This window comes from Myotis nattereri (genome assembly GCF_964212035.1).
Source record: "Myotis nattereri genome assembly, chromosome: 12".
Lineage (NCBI taxonomy): Eukaryota > Metazoa > Chordata > Mammalia > Chiroptera > Vespertilionidae > Myotis > Myotis nattereri.
The window spans coordinates 61,186,398-61,198,953 of record NC_138087.1 but is presented as its reverse complement, the minus strand read 5'-3'; the positions used below and the strand labels follow the sequence as shown (position 1 = coordinate 61,198,953).

The 12,556-nt window shown below is 42.8% G+C and overlaps 1 protein-coding gene across 1 annotated transcript in view; it reads right to left on the bottom strand.

Annotated features, from left to right (window-relative positions):
* Nucleotides 1-11,184, bottom strand: part of FSD1L (fibronectin type III and SPRY domain containing 1 like) — a 48,337-nt gene extending 37,153 nt beyond the window's left edge. The window contains exon 1 of the mRNA XM_081102992.1: nt 11,011-11,184. Coding sequence (XP_080959118.1) covers nt 11,011-11,025 — 15 coding nt within the window. The 5' untranslated portion in view covers nt 11,026-11,184. The remainder of the gene's footprint in view (nt 1-11,010) is intronic.
* Nucleotides 11,185-12,556: the final 1,372 nt, after the last annotated feature.

The following is a 12,556-nucleotide window of genomic DNA, read 5'->3' as shown; positions in this document are numbered from 1 at the left end:
GAGACATAGAAAAGGAAGGCAGAGGACTTAAGAATATTCCTAGTAGCCCTGACTGGGTGGTGCAGTGTCACCCTGTGCACCAAAAGGTTGCGCATTCGATTCCCAGTCAGGGCACATACCTAGGTTGCAGGTTCAATCCCGATCGAGTCGTGAACGGGAGTCTCTCTGTCTCTCTCTCTCAAATCAATAAAAAACATATCCTCAGGTAAAGATTAAAAAGAAGAAGAAGAAAAAACAAGTTCCGAAGGAGTATTTATAGAATGAGCCCATTATGACACATATCTGACTTATTTATTATCAAAACCTGATGGTGAAAGAAGGCAAAGAAAACTTTCATCTGCTCCATGGGATCCTATCAATCTGAAAGGATGCCTACAAGGGTCTCAGATTTCATCTCAGATCTCAAGTCTCCTATTACCTTCCAAACATTGATGGACAAAGTGATAAACATAGATGGATAAAGGCAATATACATTACACAAAGCTTGTCTAGATAATTTAATTGTATTTAGCAAGATGTCAGATGACCATAACTAAAAATTCTAGGTGATATACATCTGAAGATATGCTTTGACAAATACCAATTCTGCTGGATCGATGCATGTTTGTTGTTTATAATTTGTATCTTTACCTTTTTCTTCTTCCTCCTCTTCTTAAAGGATACCTTTCAGCATTTCATATAATACTGGTTTGGTGGTGATGAACTCCTTTAGCTTTTCCTTATCTGTGAAGCTCTTTATCTGACCTTCAGTTCTGAATGATAGCTTTGCTGGATAAAGTAATCTTGGTTGTAGGTTCTTGGTATTCATCACTTTGAATATTTCTTGCCATTCCCTTCTGGCCTGCAAAGTTTCTGTTGAGAAATCAGCTGACAGTTGTATGGGTATTCCCTTGTAGGTAACTGAGTTTCTTTCTCTTGCTGCTTTTAAGATTCTTTCTTTGTCTTTTGCTCTTGGCATTTTAATTATGATGTATCTTGGTGTGGTCCTCTTTGGATTCCTTTTGTTTGGGGTTCTCTGCGCTTCCTGGACCTGTAAGTCTATTTCTCTCACCAGGTAGGGAAAGTTTTCTGTCATTATTTCTTCAAATAGGTTTTCAATATCTTGCTCTCTCTCATCTTCTGGCACCCCTATAATTCTGATGTTAGTACACTTGAAGCTGTCCCAGAGGCTCCTTACACTATCTTCGTATTTTCGGATTCTTTTTTCATTTTGCTTTTCCAGTTGGGTGTTTTTTGCTACTTCGCATTTCGAATCTTTGACTTGATTCTTGCGCTCCTCTGGTCTGCTGTTGGGTGTTTGTATAATATTCTTTATTTCAGTCAGTGTATGCTTAATTTCTATTTGGTTCTTTATCACAACATCGAGGGTCTCATTAGATTTCTCGAGGATCTCACTACATTTATCGGCGGCTTCTAGACAGTTCTTGAGAGACCTTAAAAGTGTGGTTCTGCACTCTATATCCTCCATGGACAATTTTGTCCTGTTTCTTTGTCTCCGCATTTTTTATGCTTTCTTGGTGCACCCCCTAGTGGTCTTGTGTGCAGTCTTGTTGTAGTTAAGCCTTGATGGTTGTCGGCAATAGTGGGGGTGATTTGACCTCCAGGCTAACTGGCTATGAGAGTCCACTGTGTCTGCAGTGGGAGAGCTTCTGTGCTGGATCTCTAGGGCGGTGCTAATCTAGCATTTGCCTGAGGCTATTCTGCAAATGGCTCTATGCAGGGCTTGAGCGGGGCGGGTCCCTGGGGATCTATAGGGCGGGCGGAGCAAGCAATTATGGCTGCTCTCAGTTCCATCCCTAGGGGCTCTGCCTCACAGAGTCCCAGCAACCGCTGCAAACCTCGGAGAGAAAGCTGCCTTCAATTTCTGACCGAAGCCAGACAGTTCCGCTTCTCCAGTTTGAGTCTGGGTCCCTAAAGACTCGCCCGGATCTGGAGCTCAGAGTCTGAAACTCCCTCCAGATTGAAAACAACAACTGCGCCCTCCGCCACCAGCCCGCTCCACGCACACTCCGCACCTCAGTATTTCACTTCAGCACTGCGCCTCCTCTGAGTCTGGGTATTATATTCTCTTTCCTCCTAGTTGTAGAATTTCCACTCAGCCAGCCTTCCTGTGGTTCTGGATGATGTCCGTTCCGTCTTTTAGTTGTTTTTTGAAGTGGTTGTTCGAGGCAGCAATATCCCGCGTTAACCTATGCCGCCATCTTGGTTTTTTTTTTCTCTCCAATTCTGCTGGATCATAGTAATATAAGACAAATATCTCCAGAGAAGTGTGCACAGGCAATCTCAGACACAATCCTTTGGTCACACACCCCAGTAACCAGGAAAAGATTTCTGATTCCAATTCTACATTAGTATTTCAGACAGCTGAGATATACAAATCTGGAACCACTGCAAATATTACTAATTGATCTAACACTTAAGAGGGTCAAACTATTATTATAGGCATTTCAGTTAGTATACATTAAGCACTTTATGTGCCAAGCACTGTGCTAAGGATTGAACAAGGAATGTCTTTTTTAATCCTCACAACAGATTTTTGAAAAATAGTATGTTAGTCTTTGAATTTTATGGTTGAAGAAAGGTAAGGTTAAACAAGTTAAGAAATGTTCTTAGATCACACAGCTACAATTCAAATACAGGAAGCTGCCTCCAAATCCTGTACAGGTGTACCAGTTAATAATGTGGATTTTTTTCAATAGATGGAGTTACACATATGTTGATATAAATGTGATTTGATATGTATGCTATTTTGTTGTATTGACAACAAGCTTCAAAACTTCATACATCAAATTTGCTGAAAGTGTTAACATAATAGATATTTTTACACTTAAAAATGTCGAATTTCGTGCCAAAAAAGGAGCATTTGTGGTAAGTTTTAATTCATTACTTTATTTTGAAGAAAAATGCTGCTGAATACTTTGGGAAGCTTATGGTGAACATGCTCCATCTCAAGATACTTGTGACCGCTGGTTTAAACGCTTTAAAAATGATGATTTCGATGTGGAAGACAAAGAACGTCCAGGTCAACCGAAAAAGTTTGAAGACCAACAATTACAAGCATTATTGGAGGAATATACGTGTCAAACTCAAAAACAACTTGCAGAAAGATTCAACGTTGCTCAGCAAACAATTCCGATCATTTACAAGCAATGGGAAAGATTTTAAAGGAAGGAAAATGGGTGAATGGGTGCCACATCAACTGAATGAAAGACAAATGGAAAACCAAAAAGTCTCAGTAAAATGTTGCTTCGAAGGCACGAAAGAAAGTCCTTTTTTGCATCGAACTGTGGCGATGAAAAGTGGATTTATTTTGAGAATCCCAAACGCACAAAATCATGGGTTGATCCAGGTCAACCATCAACATCGACTGCAAGGCCAAATAGCTTCGGAAAGAAGACAATGCTCTGCATTTGGTGGGATCAGGAAGGTGTGGTGTATGATGAGCTTCTAAAACCAGGTGAAACCGTTAATACTGATTGCTACCAACAACAAATAATCAATTTGAACCACACTTTGATCATGAAACGACCAGAATGTGCCAGAAGACACAGCAAAGTAATTTTGCTTCATGATCACACACTTCAAAAACAGTTAAAGACATGTTGAAAGATCTTGCCTGGGAAGTATTAACCCACCCGCTGTATTCACTAGACCTTGCTCCTTCAGGTTACCACTTGTTCCGATGGATGGCACACGCACTTTTTGAGCAGCACTTCAAAACATACGAAGAAGTGGAAAATTGGGTCTCTGAATGGTTTGCCTCAAAACAAGAAAAGTTCTATTGGGACGGTATCCACAAATTATCTGAAAGATGGGGAAATGTGTAGCTAGTGATGGACATTACTTTGAATAAAGCACTTTTGATGTTTCTCTTGAACTTACCGTGTTTTCTTTGATTACAAAATCCGCATTATTAACCGATACATCTAGTACTTTTACACTATCCTAAACTGCTTACACTGGTACTGTACAAAAAATCATATAGTTCCTACAACCAAAGCAAGTGAATCAATGAAACCAACATATAGAATTCCTGGAAAATATACTAATGTTACCAGGAACGATGCCACTTGCATCACCCTACATCAGCAATTTTCAGCCTTTTCTATCTCATGGCACACATAAACTAATCTGCAGCACACCAAAAAAATATCTGACCAAAAAAAGTATAATTTTTATTCATTCACATCAGATGGCTATTGTTGTATTGACTGTCTGGGGTTGTTTTTTTGTTTTGTTTTTTTGTTTGTTTGTTTGTTTGTTTTGACAATCTAAGGAAAAAGAGGTCAATGCCACTGACTAAATAGTCAGGTGTTGCATGTTTTAAAAATTCTTATGGCACCCAGTGTGCCTGCCGCAGCACACCAATTGAAAATCACTGCTTTATACCACAGATCTCTCTTTTGAATTAGGTAACAGGAGTTGAAATCCAGAGAGCTCTATCCAGCTGGTAAGCTAGACAACCAGAATCTTACCAGCTGACCATACCTATGGCAACACAAACAAGAGTACTGTGCTCAGATGTGATGCAAGGAGCTGAAAAATGAGAAGTATATATTGTTGAGGAATACAGGAATCTGAGCATCATAAATAGCTACCTAGCAGAAAGCCATGCCCTCTGTAACGGTGAAACAAGCTGGAACACTATCTGTATACAGATGCAACTAAGGTGATCCACAGGAAAAAAATCTAATCCTCATTCAATCTGGCAGGAACGCTCTTTCCACCTTTGGCCCACTTGTAAGCTATCAAGGCAGAACAGGAGGAACTCTCCCATCTAGAATTTAAGAAAATACAGTGTGTCAGAGGCTGAAGAAGCCTCATCCATGTACAGTGACCTGTGAACTGGCTAGCCTTCCAGTCAGGTTTAGGAAACTGATATTCGGCCAAGGAAATCAGAGGTCCCCACCATCTAATTAAGGGCGGTGGAGTGGCAATGGAAGTAGGGGTACTCTCACATACTGCAGTATAACCTGATACAACTCTTCTGAAGGGCAACTTGGCAATACACATCAAAAGTTTTTTTTAAGTATATACACACTGATTCTCCAATTCTATTTCTTTTTTAAAAAAAATATATTTTATTGATTTTTTATAGAGAGGAAGGGAGAGGGATAGAGAGTTAGAAACATCGACAAGAGAGAAACATCGACCAGCTGCCTCCTGCACACCCCCTACTGGGGATGTGCCCGCAACCAAGGTATATGCCCTTGACAGGAATCGAACCTGGGACTCTTCAGTCTGCAGGCCGACGCTCTATCCACTGAGCCAAACCAGTCAGGACTCCAATTCTATTTTTACTAATTTATTAAGTAAATTCTATTTCTACTAACTTAAGTAAATAAGAGTTTAATCAGAGACTTGGCTACAAGGATGTTCAAATCAATGTGATTTATAACATTAAAAGGTTGGGATGAAGATATATGTACAACAAAAGGGTCCTGATTAAAATTCAAGTAACACATCCATACAAATGAAATGTGCTGTATTATTAAGTTCTGTAAAATTGTATTAATATGGTAAAAGAGTCATAACATATTAAGTGAAAGGCAAATTATAAAACAATATAATGAACATAGTTTTTTAAGTTTCTACATGCATAAAAAAGACTGCAATGTAATACATACAAATGTTAAAGAGGTTATCTCTGGGTGGCAGGATTATGGGTGACTCTTATTTTTATTTATCTATATTTTCCTACAATAAACTTGTATTACTTATATTTATAATGTAACAAAATACACAGCTTGGCTGTGCTAATGCTTTATTATAAATTTGTTAAAAATATAATTAGCTATCAATCATCAAGTATCAATAACTGAGATCAGATGCTATCAGAACCTTGTGCCTGGGAAAAAGTGCCAACTGAGGGTATAAAACATATAAAAAGAAAGATGGAGACGAAATCCACCAACTTCAAAATATTGTACACTCTAGGTCAGTGATGGCGAACCTATGACACGCGTGTCAGAGGTGACACGCGAACTCATTTTTTTGGTTGATTTTTCTTTGTTAAATGGCATTTAAATATATAAAATAAATATTAAAAATATACATCTTTGTTTTACTATGGTTGCAAATATCAAAAAATTTCTATATGTGACATGGCACCAGAGTTAAGTTAGGGTTTTTCAAAATGCTGACACGCCGAGCTCAAAAAGTTCGCCATCACTGCCCTAGGTTGAACACTAAGGGAAACATTCAATGTTTTTGCTGCGTGAATAATTCTTTGTATATTCAGCTAGGCATTGCAAAGAGCATTATGTTAAAAAAATTTTAAAGGTCTGCTTCACTATATTTCTAATTTCTTAAACTGTCATGTTCAATAAGAAATGAAAGCATCTGTATTTAAATGTAGTGATCATGAGTATGTCAGTATGGTCCTGTGAGGAGGGTACCTCATGCCTCCTATATCATCCCAGATTACTTTGATCCATTCCACAGGAATGCTTGCAGTTGTGATTAGCTGGGATGTATAAAAACTCACCTATTCCTGTTCACAGGTCTACTTTAAAAAGCAAGACCCTGCCTCAAAAAAGAAAAAGAACTGTCCAGTCTTATACAATCAAACCTCACCTGACTGTCACTAACCCTTTCCAAGTAGTAGAAAGTAAATAATGCACAAGAAAAAGTGGAGAAAAGCAAACAATTGACAATGTCTGCTTTTGGTGACATCCTTCCTCAGGTATCCCTCCCCCTTCCTCTCTACCTTTATTATTCCTACAGCATCTACCGTTTCCCAGAAATAGCAACCCCTACGAATGTGAATGAACTCCTGTACAAAATTTAACGTAAACTATCAGATTCTACCTGTCGCCATTCTTAAAAGGTGCACGTCTTATTTGTATCAATGGTTTCTTTGAATATACACATTTCATCAGGTAAAGAAACCTTTGGGATTTTATCTTAAAACCACTTACGGACATAATCAAAGGTTTGAGTATCAAACAAAGCCACCTATCCATAACACATCCTGTTCACAAAAGTGTCCCAGAAACTCAATATAAACAAAATCCCTCTGTTTATTTCTAGGAGATAATACTGTGGTTTTCCGTATCCAACAGTATGCCTTACATACCCAAGGCAATTATGCTTTCTTCCTCTACTCAAACAGAGCATCTGTTGCTAACACAACACTGAAGTCCAAGTTATTTTCACGGACAAAAGAGCAGCTGGTCAAGCTAATCCATTTGCTGACTTGCCACCATCAAGCTTCTGTAAGACTGTCCAGTTAACTTAATCTCTATTGTCAGATTGCATGAATCAGAACTTCCAATCCTTTTTCAATTAGGATTTAACAACTCTTCTTTGGCACTACCATTTGAAACCATTTATTACAGATATTAAAACAGAAAACATACTTTAAAACTTAAGGATAAAGGTAACAAATGGCTAGACTGAATTAGAAAAATCCTATATAATAAAAGGCTAATATGCAAATTGACTGAACAGCAGAACAACCAGTCACTATGATGTGCACTGACCACCAGGGGGCAGACGCTCAAAGCAGGAGCTGCTCCCTGGTGGTCAGTGTGCGCTCCCACAGGGGGAGCGCTGCTCAGCCAGAAGCCGGGCTCACGGCTGGCAAGCGCAGTGGCAGTGGCGGGAGCCTCTCCCACCTCCGCTGCAGTGCTAAGGATGTCCAACTGACGGTTTAGGCCTGCTCCCCTAAGCCACCAGTTGGACATCCCCCAAGGGCTCCTGGACTGCGAGAGGGCACAGGCCGGGCTGAGGGACCCCCTTCCAGTGCACAAATTTTGAGCACCAGGCCTCTAGTAGTTACATAAATTATCAACGAAAGGAGAAAGTGATTTTAAAGGTGAGATCATGAAATTTATAATAATACTAACAGAGAGTTCTCATGGGTGCTAGGTATGAAATGATTTTTGAAAGTTAACAGGATACTCACAATAGCCCTTTGAGATAAGAACAATTATTATCTCTATTTTATAGATGAGGAAACAGAGACACACAGCAAATTACCCATGCTCATTGAGCTCATAAATACCACCTGGCTCCAAAACCACCCTCTTAATAATTTAAAGCCCAAATCCCAAAGCCTTACAAAAGGTATATATTCAAACCAACCTCACTCTTTGCCACTTGCAATACCTAACCATTTTCCTTACACTGCCACTATTTCATTGTAACATTTTATAATAGGAAAGAAAAATCACATGAGGGATGTATTACTGTCTTATTTAAGGAGAAATAACTATTCAGTTTACTTCATTATTAATTGAAGTACAACGTGGGACAAAAGTAGGTTTACAGTTGTTTGTATGGAAAATAATACAATAATTAATATATAATAATACAAGAATAAGCCCTAACCGGTTTGGCTCAGTGGATAGAGCATCGGCCTGCAGACTCAAGGGTCCCAGGTTCGATTCCGGTCAAGAGCATGTACCTTGTTTGCGGGCACATACCCAGTGCGGAGTGTGCAGAAGGCAGCTGATCGATGTTTCTCTCTCATCAATGTTTCTGACTCTCTATCCCTCTCCCTTCCTCTCTGTAGAAAATCAATAAAATATAGCCCTAACCAGTTTGGCTCAGTGGATAGAGCAGGGGTCCTCAAACTACGGCCCGCAGGCCACATGCAAATACAAATATTGTATTTGTTCCTCTTTTGTTTTTTTATTTCAAAATAAGATATGTGCAGTGTGCATAGGAATTTGTTCATAGTTTTTTTTTTAAACTATAGTCCGGCCCTCCAACGGTCTGAGGGACAGTGAACTGGCCCCCTGTTTAAAAAGTTTGAGGACCCCTGGGATAGAGCATAGGCCTGCGTACTGAAAGGTCCCAGGTTTGAGTCCAGTCAAGGGCATGTACCTTGGTTGCAGGCACATCCCCAGTAGGGGGTGTGCAGGAGGCAGCTGATCAATTTCTCTCTCATTGATGTTTCTCTCTCATTGATGTTTCTAACTCTCTATTTCTTTCCCTTCTTCTCTGTAAAAAATCAATAATATATATATATTTTTAAAAATCAATAAAATATACTAAAAAAATAATACAAGAATAAACTGTTTCACATAGTCAGAATTGTAAATCTACTTTTCCCCTACCCTGTATATAATTGATTCTGTAGTAATTCATGATAACAATTCATGGTTGTAAGTATTAGCACTAGATACTCATTTTAAGCTATAAAACAAGGGAGTTTTTTTTTAATTTAAAAATATTATTTGATACCACCAATGAAATTCAACACATTTTTTATATTGATAAATTGATTCTCAAAGTTATCACAAATAGCTATATTAGTACCAGGAAGAAAGAGCAGCTGATTCGTTGCTTCCTCTGGGGAAACCGCACATGGTATGTGTTGGTACCCAGACACATCATTTTTGGAATGAGACCAATTAGGTTCAAATCTTAGCACTATGGCTAGTGATAGGACCTTTCAGGAGTTACAACCTCCCTGAGTCCTCATGAAAGTAGGGATAATGCATGCCCTGGCAAAGTAAGGTGATCCATATTAAAATACTTTTTAAAATTATATTTTACAGCACATAGACTATTTCAGTGCTTATTTTTATAGACTTTAAAAACACGGTGTGTGTTTTCATAATGAATTCTTTTACCTGATTTTTACAATGACCCTACAAAATATTCTTACTTCCACGGCATAGATGAGGAAATAGATTAGTCACAGTTAAGTGATTTGCCCCACATCACAGGGCCAGGAAACAGCCGCATGGAAACCAGGTCTCTGGACTCCAAGTCTTTGCCCTTCCATTTGCCCTGAACTAATAATACCCCGTTCAGTTCGCCTATGACTTTCATCTAAAATGTTAAATAAGCTGTGAAATGTTTTACAAATTTAGGCAGGGCTGTTTTAAATGTATACATATTCGAAATACCCAAGATGTAGCTTAAAAAAAAGTCATAGAAATAAAACCTGAGTATACCAAATTGAGTTTCAAGATACAATGACATCACATTCACTTTCGTTAAATACTCTAACAGCCGACACTCCACACATCCCTAGCTATCCCCTCATGCCCCGCATGCTCCTCAAGGAGGCGAGTCCAGGCCAAATTCTAGAAAACACTGTCCTTATAGGTCTTTCCAGTGCTTTCTAGCTAAGAATAGAAAAGAATGGCCGCTTGGATAGGCCCTTGCTTTCCCCTGCTACATTATTAACAACGCTGTGTGTCCTTACTGTACTATATTTCAATTACTATCATCTAACAAAGAGAACAGGGTGGGTTTCTATACAGGGATTATGGCTGGATATGAATAACTAACTTTGAACTGCACTCAAAACATTGGCTATGCTGCCTAAAAATAAATAAATAATCCCTTTTCATTGGACCTGCTAGGTCTCTATACTGTATCCTTCCCTTAACTTGTTCGGAAAGAATGCCACATGTAGAAAACATGCCACAAATCACCACGAAGGTAACTGTGACCCGCAGCAGCGAACTGGCCAAAGAGGGTGCGAGCGCTGCCCTGACAACTGGGAGTTTCTCCCGTCAATTCAACCAACGCGAACCACTCGGACCTGCCTGAGACCCCGCCGCGAGGGGTGGGGCGGCCCCGAGCCGAGTCGGGGCCCATCTGGAGGCGAGGACGGCGCTAGGAGTCCCGGAGCCCGCAGGGTGGAGGGGAGGGCGCCAGCTCGGCGTCGGCCGGCGGACCCCGCGCGCCTTGGTTTCCGCACCTGCCGGGGGGACAGCCCTCACCAGCCGCCGGGAGGCCCAGAGCGCGGCAGGAGTCACGGATGGAGACAGAGGGACGCCTCCCTGTTTACTTAGGGAGCCGGGGCCCAGGACCAAGTGCAGGGCAGAGGCCAGCCGGGGTCACCGGGAGCGGTCCCCGCAGCCGGCCGGGCGCCGCTTCGCTCCCGCCGGGAAGGAAGGCGGGATGGATGGAAGGGTGGACGGCTTCCCCTCCGCCTCTCGGCCCGGCCCGGCCCCCGACCACGAGCCCACCGCCCACCCTGCCCGGGGCGCCCCGCCCACCCTCTGCCCGGCCCCGGCGGGCCCGCGCCCCCTCCTCGCTCACTTTCTGGGAGTCCATGGCCAGAGGCTATGCCCGCTGGGCCCGAGGCCGCGTCGGAGAGCCGCGTGAGGAGGCGAAGGGAGGTCGGACACGCCGGACCGCTAGCCGGGGCCGCTGTCCTGGGCCGCGCCACCGCCTCAGCCTCAGCCTCCGCCCGCAGCGCTGCCTCCCGGCCCCGCCCGTCCGCGCCCCACCCGCGCGCGCGCCGTTGTCGCCGCGGTTGCCAGGCTGCGAGGGCGGCGGCGGGAGGGCGGGGTCAGGGGCGCCCGCGCATGCGCGCTGCCGCCGGACGGGTCAGGTTGGACCGCGTTGGGTACCAGGAGGGAGCGGCGGCGGCGGGGAGGGACTGTGCGCCCCTGTCCCGCGGGTCCTTTGAAAGAGGCTCTCCTTCCCCGCCTCCCGCCATCCTCTCTCCAGCGCTGCAGGCCTTGGAATGGACCATTGGGCATCCAGCAGCCGGCCCGTGGGGAGGACACGGGAGGGAAAGCTCTGGCCCTGGACGGAGATGGGCCGGCCCCCTTTCCACCCTGCACGCCTCCCCGCACTGGCGCTGGAGGAGCAGCCGGGCTAGCCCCGGCCCAGCGGTCCAGTGGGAAGGACAGGGCTGGGATGGGGATGTAGTGGAGACATGGGAAAGGCCGGTAGGGACTTGGCCGAAATGTGGGTAGACCTTTCCCAGAGAGCCCCCCTTCGGCACCTCGCTATCCGTGATTGTGAGCACGTCACTCTCCCTGAGCCTGTTTCACTTTAGTTGTAAAAGAAGAGAAATAATGCGGACTTTGCAGCGCATTGTGAGGATTAAAGAATGAGTTTGAAGGGCCCGGTACACAGTTAATGCTCAGTACATTGCAGTTACCGGTGGGGAGCTAGAATCTTCTTAGTCTGGGCTGAGGGCACAGTGCAGACTGTAGAAAGTCAGGCCTCATCCTCCATTTCGATGGCTCTGACAGGCTCCGAAAAGTTCAACCGGGCAATCACTTATGACGAATGAACAAAAGGGAAATATACATTGAGTGCCCATTAGGTACCAGTTCTATAGCTTACAATCTAGTACGGGAGGCTGACTCGCCCCTCCTCCCCAAATTTAAATAGATAATGTGAGGTGGCTAGAGATGCTATAGATAAAACTACATGGGGTAAAACGGACTCAGAGAATTGAGAGGGCTCCATTTTCCATGGGAAAGTCAGGGAAGGCCTGTCTCCCAGGAGTGACCGGAGCGAAGTGAGAGAATGAACCAGCCAAAGACCTGGAGAACATTCTAGAAGGAACAGCAAATACAAAGACCCCCCAAGAGGGCATGAGATTTATGTGTAAGAAATAGCATTCATTCTACAAGGTTGTAATTATCTCTATACAGGGGTATTTCCCTAACTAGACTGATTTCCTTGATGGTGGAGATTTCTTTTACTGCACTCGTGTCTGTGTCTGCAGCACCAAGCCAGACATCTAGTATACACTCAATAAATCCTTTTTAAAAAATATATTTTTTTATTGATTTCGTAGATGAAGGGATAGGGAATTAGGAACATCAATGATGAAAGAGAATCA